The 17,771-nt window shown below is 37.3% G+C and overlaps 1 protein-coding gene across 1 annotated transcript in view; it reads left to right on the top strand.

Annotated features, from left to right (window-relative positions):
• The window catches only part of LOC143688436 (uncharacterized), a 49,100-nt gene extending 31,988 nt beyond the window's left edge, over positions 1-17,112 (top strand). Inside the window, 4 exon segments of the mRNA XM_077166332.1 lie at positions 1,576-1,671; positions 2,154-2,245; positions 2,686-4,100; positions 4,102-17,112. Of these exon segments, the coding sequence (XP_077022447.1) occupies positions 1,576-1,671; positions 2,154-2,245; positions 2,686-4,100; positions 4,102-4,558 (2,060 nt within the window). The 3' untranslated portion in view covers positions 4,559-17,112.
• Positions 17,113-17,771: the final 659 nt, after the last annotated feature.

Raw genomic sequence — 17,771 nt, 5'->3', positions numbered from 1 at the left:
AGTCTGGAGACAGGAAAACTCGGGCCAGGAAAGTGGGCCCATCCATACATGTGGAGAGCATGCATTTAACCTGGAAGCAGAGGGCAGACCTTCTGCTTCATTTTTCAGGAAGAGTTGTGCCACTTCAGGCCTTAGAAAGGGTGTAGTCCATTAACTAGGGATTGGCAGGAGCCCAGCTGACACACCATTGTTCTGGAGGGGTTGACCATGTGCCACCAAGATGGCAGAGATCCTGGGTTCTGTTTCAAGTATGGAGAAGGTGGAGCTGAGAAAAAAATGTTGCTCCTAAAGAACTTCAGTTTTGCAACAAACCCAGCATTTGGAGAGAGAACAGGGCCACTTCATAGGTCCTTGGAAATGGGAATGCTGCTTTCTAAAACCCAAAGGATATATTCCTCTCAGAATTTTAAATCTAATGGAGAATGCATGTGGGTTTCCAGAACTGTATGAATACAGTGACCCCATTTCATTTTTATATATCTATATAAATATATATGTTTTTATATATAGCAGTGGAAACATGTATTCTATGACTGTCCTGCTTTTGTATATTGGCAGCAGATAATTTGCTCTAAATTTCACAGGTCCAGAGCCAGAGTGGAATTTTTACCTTAGAGCAGACCATGTCTATAATTGACTTCATTGAGAATTTTTACTGGCTTTAACATCTTACTGTATTTGAATTGTTACTGAAATGGTTTAAGGCTTTTGTGGTATTGTGATGGAGTGAAGGTGTTTTATACATTGAAAACACATGTCTTTTGGGGGGCCCAGAGGTTGTAATGTGCAGTTTGACAATGTTATGTACCCTATAAAAGCTATGTTTTAACCCTGATCTAATCTTGTGGGAGCAGCTATTTTAATCCTGATTCAATAAGTCTAGGTTGGAAATTTTGATTAGATCATCTCCACGGAGCTGGGGCATGCACAATTGTGGGTTTGAATTTGATTAGATGGAGATACGACTCAACCCATTCCAGGTAGGTCTTGATTAGTTTACTGGAACCTTTTAAAAGAGGGAATATTATGGAGAGAATCAGAAATGACACAAACATCAAAGCCAACAGAAATTTCACAGAAGGTCTAACCCAGAGGCAGACACATGGAGAATAGGGACACAGATATTTGGAGATGCTTGGAGCCCAGTAGATGTTGCCATAAGATGGTAAGCAAGGCAGAACCTGGGTAGGGCCAAGGGAAGCCAAGAGATGAAAGCCAGCCCTGAAGAAGCAAAGTGAATAGTATCCACAAGAACAGAGGCTGAAAACAATTGAGCCCAGGAGTAAGTGACCAGCAGATGCCAGCTATGTGCCTACCCAGCTGACAGGTGTTTCTGACCCATTGGCCTTTCTTGAGCAAAGGTAATTTTTTGTTAATACCTTAAGTTGGACACTTTCATGTCCTTAGAGCTGTAAACTTGTAAATTATTAAATTCACCTTTATAAAAATATTCCAGTTCTAGTATATTGCATTCCAACAGCTTGCAAACTACACAATCACCTTCAATAGACTTCATGATAATATATTGTTAACTGCACAGAACTCAAAATTTCTTGTGTTTTTCCCCATAAACAGGATATCAAGTCTGTAAACCAGATGTAGCTTTAAAGTTGGTTCAAGGGGAAGAACTGTGTGAAGAAGAAATTGGATTTTTTCAAAACCAAAATTCAGGTGAGCACTTCATTGGAACATGTATTTAGGACAAGAAGGAACCTTGTCAATGAGTGACTCAAATATCACCTGTAGATTTCTGCAAGTTATATTTTCTGAAATGTGCATGTACATATTGGAGAAATTTCCTCAGTTCAAAGTATCAAATACTTAACACTCTGTATTCAAATGTCATTGGCTTTGGCAAAATAGACGTCTATGGACAACTGGATTTAAACTTTCACTTATGGCCCTTTTATCATCCTTGGCTTCAATGCTTTTCCCTCTCTTTACCTCCCCAACATATTTTTGAAATAATTTTTCTTATAATTAAATATTGAAAATATTTTCTAATTGATAGTGGGTTTCTACTGCCTCAAGTAATCTTTAATTTTATATTCTTTCTTAGATAACTGTCATTTTAGAAACAATTATATTGCTATGTGTGCTACTTCAATATATTCATCTTCCTAATGCTGGTCTAGAAATTATTGGTTTTTCAGTTCTTTCAGGCAGGGAAGATAGTGTTAAAGAACAAGAAATGCTATCTGTGCAACATATCTGCAAAAAAGACATATCTACCATCATATTTTTGGTAAGCATTATGGCTGTAACCCTGATCTTCCAAATAGATACCTGGAAGTGGAATAAATTTAAAATTCAGTACAATCACTTAACTGTAAGTTGGTTTGAGTGTGAATCCAGGAAATGTCTGTGATAATTTGAATATAGAAAACATTTAATTTGAGCACAATAATATAACCTTCCTTATATATAAAAAGATAATTCTATAAATACAGCTCATCTACTGAATCTCTGAAACATTGTAAAGTCTTCAAGACTGATTAGAAAGTTCTGCAGTTGAGAAGCTACAAAAGAGTAGGTCTCTGTACATGCAGAAGAATAAAATGATTCATAAATAACATGGGAAATATTTTAATTGGAGATTGTCACTGATTGGTTACTTTAAAATTCAGATGTATATGGGTTGATATCTATGAACAAACCTCTTACATTTTCTCTTCTACTTCCTAGAAGCAGAATTCTCATACTCAAAAGAATGGTATTATATGTAGTAAATTACCAGAAGATTGTACTCATAGTTCCAGAATGTTTCAACATGTATTAACCCACAAAGGAATGAAATCCTACTTCAGCAATCTATTTGGAAAAGCCCTCAATAATCTATCATCTTTTAATCAACAACAGAATTTTCACCCTGGAAGTAAGTCATATGCATGTCATCTAATTGAGAAATCATTTGTTCAAAACTCTGGCCATACACATTACAATGGAACTCATGTTGGAGTGGAACCCTGTGAATATCATCTATGTGGAAAAACCTTTACTAAATATTCTGAGTTGAGACAACATGAGAGAACTCACACTGGAGAAAAACCATATGAATGCCATCTATGTGGGAAAACCTTCACTCATTATTTTATCCTTAAACAACATGAGAAGACTCACACTGGAGAAAAACCTTATAAATGTCATCTATGTGGGAAAGCCTTCACTCGTTCTTCTAGCCTTAAACAACATGATAGATCTCACACTGGAGAGAAACCATATGAATGCTATAAATGTGGGAAAGCCTTTGCTCGTTCTTCTAGCCTTAAACAACATGAGGAGACTCATACTGGAGAAAAACCCTATAAATGTCATCTATGTGGGAAAGCCTTCACTCATTCTTCTATCTTTAAAAAACATAATAGAACTCACACTGCAGAGAAACCATATGAATGCTGTATATGTGGGAAAGCCTTTGCTCATTCTTCTAGCCTTAAAGAACATGATAGAACTCACACTGGAGAGAAACCATATGAATGCCATCTATGTGGGAAAGCCTTCACCCGTTATTCTCACCTTAAACGACATGAGAAAAATCATACTGGAGAAAAACCCTATAAATGTCATCTATGTGGGAAAGCCTTCACTCATACTTATATCTTTAAAAAACATAATAGAACTCACACTGGAGAGAAACCATATGAATGCTGTATATGTGGGAAAGCCTTCACTACTTCTTTTGGCCTTAAACAACATGATAGAACTCACACTGGAGAGAAACCGTATGAATGCCATCTATGTGGGAAAGCCTTCACCCGTAATTCTATCCTTAAACAACATGAGAAGACTCATACTGGAGAAAAACCCTATAAATGTCACCTATGTGGGAAAGCCTTTGCTCATTCCTCTAGCCTTAAACAACATGATAGAACTCACACTGGGGATAAACCATATGAATGCCAAGTATGTGGGAAAGCCTTCACCTGTTATTCTACCCTTAAACAACATGAGAAGACTCATACTGGAGAAAAACCCTATAAATGTCACCTATGTGGGAAAGCCTTCAATCAATCTTCTAGCCTTAAACAATATGATAGAACTCACACTGGAGAGAAACCCTATGAATGCCATCATTGTGGGAAAGCATTCAGTTTATCTTCTTAGAGTACATGAGAGAATTCACACTAGAGAGAAACCATATCAGTGTCATTTATGTGGTAAAATCTTCACCCATTATTCTGTACTTAGAAAACACAAGAGAATTCACACTGGAGAGAAACTCTATGAATGTCATTTATGTCAGAAAGTCTGCACCCATTGTTCTTACTTTAGAAAACATGAGAGAACTCACACTGGAGAAAAACCATATGAATGCCATCTATGAGGGAAAGCCTTTACTCTTGGGTCTGATCTTAGAGTACATGAGAGAATTCACACTGGAGAGAAACCATATGAATGCCATCTGTGTGGGAAAGCCTTCAGCCAATATTTTAACCTTATACAACATGAGAACACTCATACTGGAGAGAAATCCTATGCATGTTATTTATGTCACAAAGTCTTTGCCCATTATTCTAACCTTGGAAAACATGAGAAGTCATACTGTAATGAAACCTAGGAATGTCACCTATGTGGGAAAGACTTTACTCAGTATTTTAACTAGAGACAAGTGCCTTTCTCCTTAGCATTCAACCTTGCCTGAAGGACAATCAGTTTTCAGAGTTCCCAGGTGAAGGAGCGCATGTGCAAAAATTGAATCCAAATATAATACTGTTTCCATAGTATCACAATATTGTTTGCAACACTGAATGCAAAGTGGCCATTGATTTAATATTCACTCACTACCTCCTTAACTAAATTCAGACTAAGTATCACAACTTTGACTGATGTGGATTTATCACATTTAGTCTCTATAATGGGATTTAAACTTGTTCTCTTTTAATGGCATTATATTGACAAGGTAATTAAACAGATTTTGAAATAATTATTGAATTGTAGATTTTATATATAGAATTGGAATAACAATGTAAAGAATGCCTGGTCTGTTCAAAATCCCAATGGTTATACCTTCATCACATTTACCCCTTAACACAAAATACACTAGTGCATGTTTCCTCAAAATAGGAACATTCTCCTATTAGCCACACAAACCCAAATCAGAAAATGAAAAGATCCAAGCCACAGCTCATTTTTGAATTTTACCAATTGTCCCTAGAGTAGTAAAATGTTTCCTTGTTCATTTCAGCTCATGCTTTTCTAATTGGAATTGTTCCTAGACATTCTCTTGTGTACGTGACACATTGGCAAGCACATATGATGCTAGCTTAAGTCTTCCCATGGCTTCCTCTTGAACATACAAAGGCCTAAATTCCAACAGCAAACCCCAGACTGATGCTGTCCTCTCCTCAGTTCATCCCATCCAAAAGGACCTGAAATCCACCTACTCCAACCCTAGTGATGTCAACCTGATAACTGGATGAACTTTTCCATACACATGGAAAAATTGTTTTCTCATATAATGAAAATGAAATTTATGGGGCTATATCCTGAAAGCATCTATGCCATCATCCACACCCAATAATATGACACTAAAAATTCCTGATAATCCATATAACTCTATTATTTTCTCACAAAAGATACATTGTCTTTAGGAAGCATGAAGATTCATAAAGTCCAATTAGAAGATATATGAAATAAATAGTCTAGGATAAGTCATCAAATATAAAACCTTTCACTAGTTCCTAATTTTGCCATTTCTCCTTAATCATTCACAAATCTATGCCCTCCATTGAGACAGTATAGAGCATAATGAAAGAGAATGTTCATATATGCTGACTGTCACATTGCATATTTTGTATTAACTTCTTTGTTTATGCAATTTTTGTAATTAACATAGAAATTTTTTTGTATTTTAAGGATGCCAAAAAACCCTAAATATTTTTCAAATGATCTTGAATGGATATTCTAGACCTTACTTTTCCGTTTGCTGCATTCTCCTCCCATACCAATCCTAGACATTCCTTGATTGAATTTACATCATATGAAAAGTCAAAAAATTATGTCTTTTTGCAGGAAGAAGGAAAATTTGAGGCATGTAAAAAGATAAAGCTGCAAACACAGCAATAAACAGATTGGTAGACAGTGCTCAGAATGGAGTGCCAAGAATCAGATTTTTGGCAGGGGTAATTTTTCTACAACTGTGTTATACCATTTCCTAGACTCCACTGTTCAAATATCAAGAGCTCCTTCAGGCAAATCTTTACTTAGTCATGTATCCAGGAGTCATGTCTCAACTTGAATGTTGTCATGGAATTCACCAGATCAACCTTGCTGACATGGGGAAGTTCATATAAGTACTGGTATATCAAGCAGTTTTCAGACAGAGACAAGTCTACAGAATCCTATAAGCTGAAATTAAATGGGATAATGGTGGTCCTATAAGCTTGCAATAAAAATCTCTAAAGTGGAAGATGGTGGAATAAGAAGTGCAGAGTTTCCATTAGTAAAAACACCTAGAATACACCTAAAAATTGCCCTAAGCTGCCATTCTGGGCACAAAAGATCAGTGGAGTATCATGCTGGAGGAAGAGAAATAGAAATTGTGATGGAGAAATTATAGTGAGAAACTCACTTGACTGTGCCTATTTGCACTTACTCCCCACCCTTGAGTCTAGTAGTTTCTGGTCAGCCCACTTCCTCTATGTCAGAATGCTGTGGAATGGAATTTGTGAAACCCCTTGCCACATTGGGAACAGGGTGACATGGCACAGTTCTGATACATTTGTTGCTCAACAAAATTGGACATCTTGATCCCACAGCCTTGCCCCATTCCACACAGGAACCCATGGTGCCTGGAAGACCATTGTTTACAATAGAGAAGCTGCCATGAATGACTCAATTGACTATGTCTCATGGTGCCCATCTCCAAGCCCCAAGACAAAAAGCTTCTGATAGGCCTACTTCCTGTCTAGTGGGCTACAGCAGACTGAAAGAATTGGGGAAGTTCTCCCTCTGCCAAGAATACAGGTGGATGCAGCAGAGCCTGGCCCAGGAGTTGATCTTCAAAATCGGATTTCTAGGACTCTCTCCTTCTGGTCCTACCCAGGCAGATTCCTGAAAATGCTGTTATTTCTAACTGCCATAGAAATTGAGCAGACTGAGTGCTAAAATATCTTGCCTTTGTTGTTTCCAAATTGTGCCATCTGTGAAGGCTTGGAATGTGCCATCTTGGGAAGTTGTTTTCCTGGTCCTCTCTCCGAGTCCCTTTGGAATTCTTCTGCACCCCCTGCATGTGACTGTGGCCCTGTTTTGACTGGGAAATACAAACACAGTGCCATATAAGAGCTGTTATAGAACCCTGTCAACAACAAAATCTTAGATGAGAGAGAAACCAGTATTCAGAATCTCAATAACTTAATGGCCCAAATAACAAGCACAAAAGTACAAGCCATACAAATAAACAAGAATATGGCCAGGCAAAGGAATAAATTAAAAAGAGATGTAAAAACTGGAACAACCACTCACAGATATTCAAGTAAATTTAACCAATTCAGAGATGAAGGAAAATGTATATTAAAGAATATTAAGAAGACACTGGGTGAACATATAAGAAGTTGAAAGCCTTGAATAAAACTAACAGAAAGGCACAATAGATGAGATTAAACATGTTAGAGGCAAACAGCAGAAGTTTTGAAAGAATTAGTAAGAAGAAAGAACTAGTAAAAATTAGTTGTATAAGGCAGGACATCTGAAATTAAAATGAGAAAAGTGTACATAGAGGTAAGAATGGAAAAATTTGAGCAGTATCTCTTGGAATTGAATGATAACATGGAACTCACAAACATACATGAAATGGGTTTCCCAGAAGGAAAAGAGAAGGGAAAAGTGGCAGAAAGTATTTTCAAGGAAATAAGTGCAAAAATTATTCCCAAGTCTTATCAAAGACATAAAGATACAAATGCATTGGAATCCAAACAGAATAAACCCTACTAAACCCACTCTGAGACACATACTAATCAGAATGTCAACTTCCAAAGATAGAGGATTTTGAAAGCATTACGAGAAAAGCAATTCATTACATACAACAGAATTGGAATTAAATTAAATGCCAACAACTCTGCAAATGAACCCACTACTGTCCCCCATCCATGAGACATGACTTCCAATGGTATAAGCCTCTGTAGCACTGTGGGACATGATAGCCAGGGATGATCCTTGCCTTGTCCACATGAGTTGAGAATTACTAAAAGTGGAGAAAGAAATGAATTAAAATAAAGTTTCAGTGGCTAAATCTTTCAAGTTTGGTTGAGAAGTCATTCTGGAGGCTATCTTATGCAAGTTGTAGCCAGATATTTCATGATACCAGAATATGCCATAGCACAAACAACACTATTTCTGAAAAGTCTAGGGAATGACCTTATGCTCTATCTAAGTCTATGTAAAGGTTTCCTTAGTAAGTTCATTTTCTCAGAAAATTAAATCCTCCAGATTGATCATAGGCAAGATAAGTCCTGAAACCCATAAGTACCAGCCACTCCAGGAAAATAACCAGATTAATTCATCTATCCCAGAAATCCAGTACCCCTTTCCAGCATGAAAAAACTAAAATGGCCCTTTCTCAGGTAGCTCTGAAGGATGAAAATAAATGAGAAAAAGAGGTATAATTGAGAAGTTAGAATTCTGTAAATGACTGTAATTACTGACTTATTATATAGACATTTCTTTATAGAGTATAATGTTTTAGAATAACCAGAAGAAAGTACCTGAAGTTGTGGAACTGAAATCCAGTAGCTCTGATCTCTGATAATGATTGATAAGTATATTGCAAAGAAATAGTTGTCTGTGTGTATGAATCTACTTCAGGATGGTTTCTGTTGTTCCACTGACTCTCTTACTATAATCTGTCAATACAACACTGTCTTAGTTAGCCTACCTCAATTGTAAGTCTTAAAATTGTATAGATTGCAATACTAGTGGTCAGTAAGAGGGAGAGATAATATGTATGAGATGTTTGGGATTTTCTTTTTCCTTTTAATTTCATTTTCTGGAGTAATGCAAATGTACTAAATATGATCCTGCTGGTGAATACACAGCTGTGTGATGATACTGTGAACCATATATTTTATAATTTGAATGGCCTTTATTGTTTGTGCAGCTATCTCAGTAAAAATATAGGAAAAAATTAAGTGCCAATTTCTTTTCAGAAACCGTGGAGGTGAGATGGTACTGGAATGATATATTTAAACTACTGAAAGAGAAAATATGCCACCAAAGAATTATTCAACTGACAAAACTCTTCAAAAATGAGGGAGAGTTTTTAAATATTCATTAAAAAACAGAAGCAGGGAGAATTCATTAACAAAATTCCTGACCTGCAAGAAATATTAAAGGGCATTTATGCCAGTTGAATAGAAAAGACAAGGGAGAGAGAATTGGACGAGAGTGAGACATGAAGATTATCAGTAAGGGTCCCTTAGAGGACCAAAAAAGAGGTAATAAGACATATAAAAGCCAAAGGATAATGTGGTTGAAGTACTATCTAAAGAGTAAGAACATTGTGTGTTAATGTATTAAACTCTCCAATTAAAATGCACAGATTGGTGAAATGGATAAATGAATGATATGTCCATATTCTATCTGTAATAGACTCACCTTAGACCAAAGGTTACAAATAGATAAAAGGCTGGAAAAGTTATCCCATTCAGGCAGTAACCAAGAAAGAGCTAATGTATCTATACAATATTAGGCAAGATAAACTTTCAGTACAAAAAGTTTATGAGACAAAGAAGAACATTATATATTAACAAAAGGGGCAATTCACCAAAAAAAAGAACAATCGTAAATGTTATGTGACTGTATTAGGTTTCTGTAGAGAAACAGAATCAACAGGGAACACTCCCAAATATAAAATATATAAAAGTGTCTCACATGACCAAGGATGCACAGAGTCCAAAATCCACAGGGCAGGCTATGAAGCCAACAATTCCAATGGAAGATCTGGATGAACTCCACAGGAGAGTCTCACCAGCTAAAGCAGGAAGAGAGACTATCTCTTCTGAATCCTCCTTAAAAGGCTCCCAGTGATTAAATTAAGCATCACTCACTGCAGAAGACACTCTCTCTTGGATGGTTACAAATCAGCTGTGGATGAAGCTGACATGATCATTATTTAATTCTATGAAATGTCCTCAACTCAACAGACCAGCACTTGCCCAACCAGACAAACAGGTACCACCACTTGGCTAAATTGGCATATGAACCTGACCATGATAGTCCACCCCTTGTCAACTTGGCTAGGTGAAGTTGCTTAGTTCTATTGCTGTGGACATGAGCCAATGGCATGTGAACCTCATATGTTGTTGATTACATCCACAGTCTGCTAGAAGGTGTGCCTGCTGCAGTTAATGATATTTGATTTAATTGGCTGGTGCTTAAATGAGAGATTCAACATAGCACAACACAAGCAGCTCAGTATACCTCATCTCAGCCCTCACAGCTCAGCCCAGGCCTTTAAGATGTAGAAAGAAATCACCCCAGGGAAAGTTGTTGGAACACAGAGGCTTGGAGAGAAGGCCAGCAGAGATCACCCTGTGTCTTTCCACATAAGAAAGAACCTCAGTTGAAAGTTAGCTGCTTTTCCTCTGAGGAACTAATGAAATAAATTCCCTTTTATTGAAAGCTAATCCATCTTTGGTGTCTTGCATTCTGGCAGCTAGCAAACTAGAACAAAATTTGGTACTGGAGAGTGGGGTGCTGCTGCAGTTTGCAAGTACCAGATATGTTGGAATGGTTTTTTGGATGGCTAAGGGGAAGATTTTGGAGGAACTGTAAGAGAACGATGGAGAAGTCCTGAAGTGCTTGAAGAAACTCTTGGTGTAAACAGAACCACTGCCAATCTGGACAAAGGGGGCCACAAAAGGGAAAAATTGGAATTTGCAGAGTGAGAACCATGTAAGCTCGGGTATGAAGCTGAGAAACATTGGTCAGGAGAGTGGACCCATCCATATACATGGAGAGGGTGAGTTTACCCTGAAGGACAAAGATGAGTCTCCCACCTTGTTGCAGTGGAAGAGTCGTGCAACCTCAGGCCTTGGAGAAGGTATAGCATACTCCTTGGGGGACTGGGGAGAGCCTGGCTGCCATCACATGGAGGGATTGAGCATGTGCCGCAGAAATGGTGGAGAACCCAGGAGTGGCCCTGATGCCTGGAAATTGGAGCCGGGAAAAATGTGGTCTCCTCCGTGTTCCCTGAGTTTGAGTCAGAAAGAGGCAGGCCACTGCATAGGCCCTTGGAAAGGGTGGGGCTGCCATTTTCTAAAGCTGAATGATAAATGACTTTCATACTTTGAAATCTGGTGGTGTTTGCCCTGCAGGTTTTCCTTCCAATTTCTCCCTAAGGATCCTGTGACTGTCCCTCCTTTGCATATTGGCACCAGATAGCCTGTTTTGAGATTAATAGGTCCACAGCCAGAAAACAATTTGTGCCACTTTGATATAATTTACAGTGATGCATATAGTTGCCAATTGACAAGGGGTGGACATGTTGTAGTTAGATTCAGTTGTCAGCTTGGCTAGGTGAAGGTGCTTAGTTCTGTTGCTGTGGACATGAGCCAACAGCATGTGAACCTCATCCAGTTCTTAGCTTCTAACATCTTAAGACTTTCTGTCCACTTTGAATTTTCATGTCCCTTGGCTCTCCCAATAGTGAAAGCTTCATTTTTCCCCATGTGTCAAAAGGAAACGTCTATATTATCCAGCACAATGAGGCTGCAATGTACACATTTATCTGGGTAACTTCAGAAGGCCTCTTATTTTTCCCTATGATAATACTACCATTAGTGATATCTAAAGATATTTATTGAACCCTAGAAAATGCTAAGGACTTTATGCATATTATTTGGCATTATTAATCCAATCTGTTAGATGAAAAGAAAAATGTACTTCATATGTAAGTATTTTATTGAAGTTCATGAAATTGGGAAGATTCAGGGCCAAAATTTGAAACCAGGAATCTTAAATCGAGATCAAGTACATTTTCTATTACTCCAAAGCTACTGTTATGGGTGTTTACAAGGCTATCTGCATGGATAATTGCCCATTTCTATTTGCTGATCATTAAGCATGTGTAGAAGAAAGAGGTATTTACAAAATTTTTTGTTTCTGAGTCACAATGTACTTAACAACAATGGTGGGTTATCTGCTCAATGCACTCAAATGATCAGTGCTTGAGACACTACCATTTCAGAAAAATAAAGGATTTATTACTAACCACAAAGGAGAAGATCAGATGGCCTATTGGCCTAAAATCACTCTCCAAAACTATAGTAACTCTGTCAGATTTATAGTATCCAGAAAACGTGCAGATTTTAGGACAAGAAGCACAAAGGACTGAGATGTGAAAGTTGGACATGATTTAATTATTAAGCCAGAAAAGACTGATGACATGCTTAGTCACAGAACACATGTAAGAAAATGGCAGTCTTAATATGATGAAAGGTGTTTGAAAATGTTATGTATATTGGAAGCAGATAACTTGTTTTAAGTTTCCATAGCCAGAGGAAAATTATTTACCAGCCCAGTCTATGTTATAACCTATTTCTATTAGTCTTTGTGCTTAATACCATTACTGAAATTATTTAAGGCTTTTGTGATATTGTGGTGGAATGAATGATTTTGTATATGGAAATAAAATGTCTTTTTGGGGTCCAGATGGTTCAGTGTGCTGGTTTGAAGTTATACCCCAGAGAATTCAATGTTCTTTTTATCCATTCTCATAGGTACAGACATAATGTGTGTGGGACATTTATGTCAGTTTATTTCAAATAAGATGTGACCCAACCCTTTCAAAGTGGGTGTTAGAGTTTGCTAAAGCTTCTAGAGTGCAATATACCAGAAATGAGTTGCCTTTTACAAAGGGATTTATTGTCACAAGTTACAATTCTAAGGCCATGAAAAGACCCAAAATAAGGAGTCAAAAAGATGATACCTACTCAGAATAAAGGCAGTTGGCACTGGGGTTCCTCTGCAACATGAGAAAGTGCACGGCCATGCCTTCAGTCCTCTCCTGGCTTCTGGAATCAAATAGCTCTTTCAGCTCCTGAGGGTCTGTCTTGCTTATGCCTGGGGTATTTTCTGTCCTATCTTTTTCTCAGTGTGTGAGATGTCTTAAAGGATTCCAGTAAAGTAAAACTGAATGGGCAGTAAATAAGCAGGGTCACATCCCCATAGAAACAACATAAACAAATGGTTCTACTCACCATAAGTCTTATTCACAAAATTGGATTGAAAGAGCATGGTTTTTCTTGGGTGACTAGCAGTTTCAAACCAACATGGTGGAACTTAATCCTTTTATCAGTGTCTTTGTGAGTAGATAAAAGACAGAAAAAAGCTCAGATAGCTCAGAGTGCAACATCTGGAGAACTTTTTAAAGAGCTGATAGAAAAATCCCCAGGAGAAACTTCTAGAGAAAAATCCTAGGTATGCTAATAAATAACCCACAGAAGCTGAGAGAGGAGGTTACTTTAATGATGAGCTGAAAGCAATGAAACCCAGAAGTGAAGGATCAGCAGACACTGGTCATGTGCCTTCCTACCTGACAGAGGAAACACAGATGCCAGTGGCCTTTCTTCAGAGAACATATTTTACTGTAGATGCCTTAATTTGGATTGTTCAGTCTCAGGACTGTAAATTTGCAAACTAACATATCCCCATTTTGAAAGCTAACCCATTTCTGATATGTTGAATTTCAGCAGCTTTATCAAACTGAAAAGCAGTCACTTGTGGTTTAAAGTTTAAACCACATATGTCATGTGGGGCAATTGTGCTTAGATCCAGCTCTGTCTAACAAAATAATTTTAGAATTGCAATGGATTGGTTCTGGGGCTGGCTCACTAATAAACTTTATGAACAGTGTTTAAGGTCCCAATGTTGTAAAAGAGGATAAAGGGGTACAAGTAAGTGTCAGTCACAAAGTTTTACAACCACAAGATAAAGGCAAAATAGTTATATAGACATTATACAAGATCAAGTTAGCTGCATCTTTATTTAGTAATTTCAGGTACTTGCCTCTGGCTATTCCAATATACTAGAAAGCAAAATGTATCTATATAAGGATTAAGAAATCATAATTGTTAAATTTTAACTTCTGATATAAAGCCTCTATCTCTCATTTGATCATTATCACAATTTTGAAGGTTATCTTGTAGATCAACTTTCTACCTTCTTAAAGCTGAAAAGACGAATTGATATTATGGGTTAGAGGAATTAAACTGGATGCTTTTATTACAGAGTAAGGTACCTCAGTTTCAGGGCTTATCTGGTATATGGGCAATCAGGGGTTTATGTCTCAAAAAATAAACTTAATGAATACAACATTTAGAAAGTCTTAAATAGAGCCTTTTGCATTCTTTAGGGTTTTCAGTAACCCTGGTGGTTGGGGCTTGGCATTCTGTGACAATTTGCAATATCTGGCTGAATTACTTGGTTACTTGCATAAAAGTAACCCTGAGAATTATTTCTCAACTCTATTTGAATTCTCTTAGCCATTGAAACTTTATTTCCTTCCCCCTTTTGTTCAAGAAAGTATTATCAATTCCATTATGCCAGTGCTCATTCCTGGGAGTACACATGTTGCCAGGGAGACTTACACCACTGCAAGTAATGTCCCATGTTGGGGAGAAAGGTAGGGAGTTTACTTGCTAGATACCACAACTGAGCTACAAACGAGGTTCTGTGGGGGTGACTCTTAGGCACTAAGTAAATATAAGCTTAGCTTCACAAATACATAAATAACTTTCATAAATGCAGGCCTCAAGATTGAGGGCTTGGCTTATTAAATTGGAACCTCTATTGCTTAAGGGAATAGGTGGAATTTCCCAGGTGGGAATGTTTAATAATTCTATGCTTTTTCTCCAGTCCCTCAAGAACTTGCCAACTCTTTCTTCGTTTTCTGCCCAAAATGTCTCAGTTATCACAATAATGTATGCAGTACATCAAGAGCGCATGCCTTATTCTAGATCCTATGTCAAAGAAAGCTGAATTATGTTGTATAGATAAACTGACAAAACAGGTTAAATTAGATTATGTGTTTGTGTAAGTTAAAATTTTGGTCAAAATGTATACCGATTCTTTGGTCTCACACAAAACTTAAAGTTTTAATATATTCTCAATATAATCCTTTACCTTTCATTCTGGTGTACTTTAGTCCTAATCTGATAATCTTCATTCACATCACTAATTAAAGTCACATCTCCTTTCAATCTTCTTTCGCAGTTGCTGTATGTTGGAGTGTTGAATTTCAGGGCTAGAGTATTGTAACTCTGTGTCTCAGGTGCCACACAGCTACCCAAAGTTCCAGGGAATACCAGGTTATAGACAAATAGCAAACCATCTCAGGATTTAGAAATAACAAAGCTCAGGAATAAATGTGTTTGCAGTATGCAATTACATTTTAGGCCATAATTTTATCATTAGTATTTTTAAATGAATCTCTTTCAGAAATTAAAAAAATTTGAGAGTTGGCTTATATTGGGATCATCAAAAACAAAATATCACAGAAGTTTTGTCTCATATTAACCCATTTATCAGGGTTTTGTTAAGCAGAATGAAGAACATGATGTATACATTTACTTTGCTTCTCTTTTAAAGTACTTTTATGATGAACATAAAGTTTTGACTTGCAGCTGACCATGTATACTTGTAAAGAAGCATTAGAAAAAATGTAGTGTAGCTAACAAATAAATTTTCTTGTTTCTGTTAATGATATGTAAGCTTTTTTCTAAGAATAAATAAAACCATGACTAATAACATTGTACTGTTTAACATCATGCAGATCAGTATCAGGATATATCATGGACAGAGAGAACATTGTTCAGTCTTTAGGAATTTTATACAATCTCTAAATATATAAATGGCATTTCATGCATATAAATTTAGTAACAAAAATATATTATCCAGGGTTCCCCAGGGTAACAGAACCAACAGAAGATATTTGTAAATATACCATTTTATAGAAGTGCCTCAGGTAACTATAGGGATGCCAAAGTCCAAACTCCCTAGGTAGGCTGTGAACTGGCAACTCCAATGAAAGTCATCCATGAACTCCCCAGAAGGGGCTGACCAAGTGAATGGGAGATGACAATTCTCTTCTCTATGTATGCTGAAGTCACCACTTCTCCATAAAATGTCCTCAAATGATTGTATTAATTCTAGCTGATTGGCCATTCTCATAGTGGAATATACTACATCAGTCAGCCATAGATACCATCAGCCATAGATGTAAACAAGTGATTGATGATTCAATAAGCCAGCCTTCTGGCTTATTAACCAGCCATAAAATGTCTCTGCATTAAGGGAAAGTTCAGTACTTATTTGAACTGACAACTTTACTCCAACACCTAATCAAATTGACACATGAACTAAGTATAACCATCCAACATCGGTTAACTTGGCAGCTATACACACCACACACCCCTTTAAACCATACTTAAGTTCTGAATAGGACACAATAATAGACATTCTTTACCTAACAGTTCCAACTCTCATGTACAACTAGAAAGAAAATATATCTTTCCAGAAAAGGGCACACGTTCTTGGCTAACATTCACTCCTAGAACATCGATACTACAACAAGAACAATGCAACTTATGTCATATGATAAGGGGATAAAGTAGAGTATGAAACAAAGATATTTGACTTATTTACAAATGCAAACATACAACAAAGCAAGGATGAAATATTCATACCATTACAGTCCTCATTTCTGTAACTAGTCACACCAATAGATGAGGTTCATATTTATAACTAACTTCATCTACTACAAACTCCATTCTCCCTTTACCCTCAGCAATCACTTCAGCTGACCATGGTTCTTTACTTTGTGTGGTGACCTAAACTTTCATTCCTGAAGTTTCTGGGCTGTTGGTATTCCTGGATTGGGTTCTTGCATTTTTCCACTGAATTTAATTACAGGACATGGTAATAATGAAAGAGGTAACCTAACTGATTGCCTGATCCAAGGAAAACGTGTATTTACCTCCCTTGTGTAGTTGAGCCCTATTTCCTCAGGATAAGATCAATCACCCAAAACAATACAGTAATACCCTTCTTTTTCTGTGGATTCAGAGGGATGAGAAGCCCAAAGGGAGTCCAGATGAGAGTCTTAAAATCAAGTTCAATGGAATCATTGTTGTGTCTCCTAGTAGTAACACTCCTCTTTTTTGGAACTAGACTTGGAGAGCTGCAAAACTGGATGTTGGGGGGAAAGGAATAAAAATTTATCTAGTGGCCCACTATGGGTGACAGTGAGTGGTGCCACTCCTGTTTCCACCCACTGATTCCTGGGCCTGTGAATCCTTGCTATGGAGGAAAAACAAAATGTAGTGAATGCTGATTCAGAGCATACCCAGCCTTGTAGAGAACACTGCCCCAGATTTGCAAGGTTTTTGCACATAGTGCTATAATTGAATCTTTGAAGACCATCCCTCCATTCTATCAACCCAGCTGCCTCTAGATGATGGAGAACATTGTATGACCAGAGATTTCCATTAGCATGTGTCCATTCTTGCACTTCATTTGCTGTGAGGTGGGTGCCGTGGTCACAAGTAATGCTGTAAGGAATAACATGAAAATAAATAAAGCATTCCATAAGTTGACAGATGGTGGTTTTGGCAAAAACATTGTATGCAAGGAAGGCAGTCCCATATCCAGAGTATGTGTCTATTCCAGTTAGAACAAATTGCTGTCCCTTTCATGATGGAAGTGGTCCAATATAATCAACCTGCCACCAGGTAGCAGACTGATCACCTCAGGGAAATGGTGTTATATCAGGGACT

The sequence above is a fragment of the Tamandua tetradactyla genome, chromosome 6, assembly GCF_023851605.1.
Source record: "Tamandua tetradactyla isolate mTamTet1 chromosome 6, mTamTet1.pri, whole genome shotgun sequence".
NCBI lineage: Eukaryota > Metazoa > Chordata > Mammalia > Pilosa > Myrmecophagidae > Tamandua > Tamandua tetradactyla.
The sequence above is the reverse complement of the archived record's forward strand: the minus strand, read 5'-3'. Positions and strand labels throughout refer to the sequence as shown.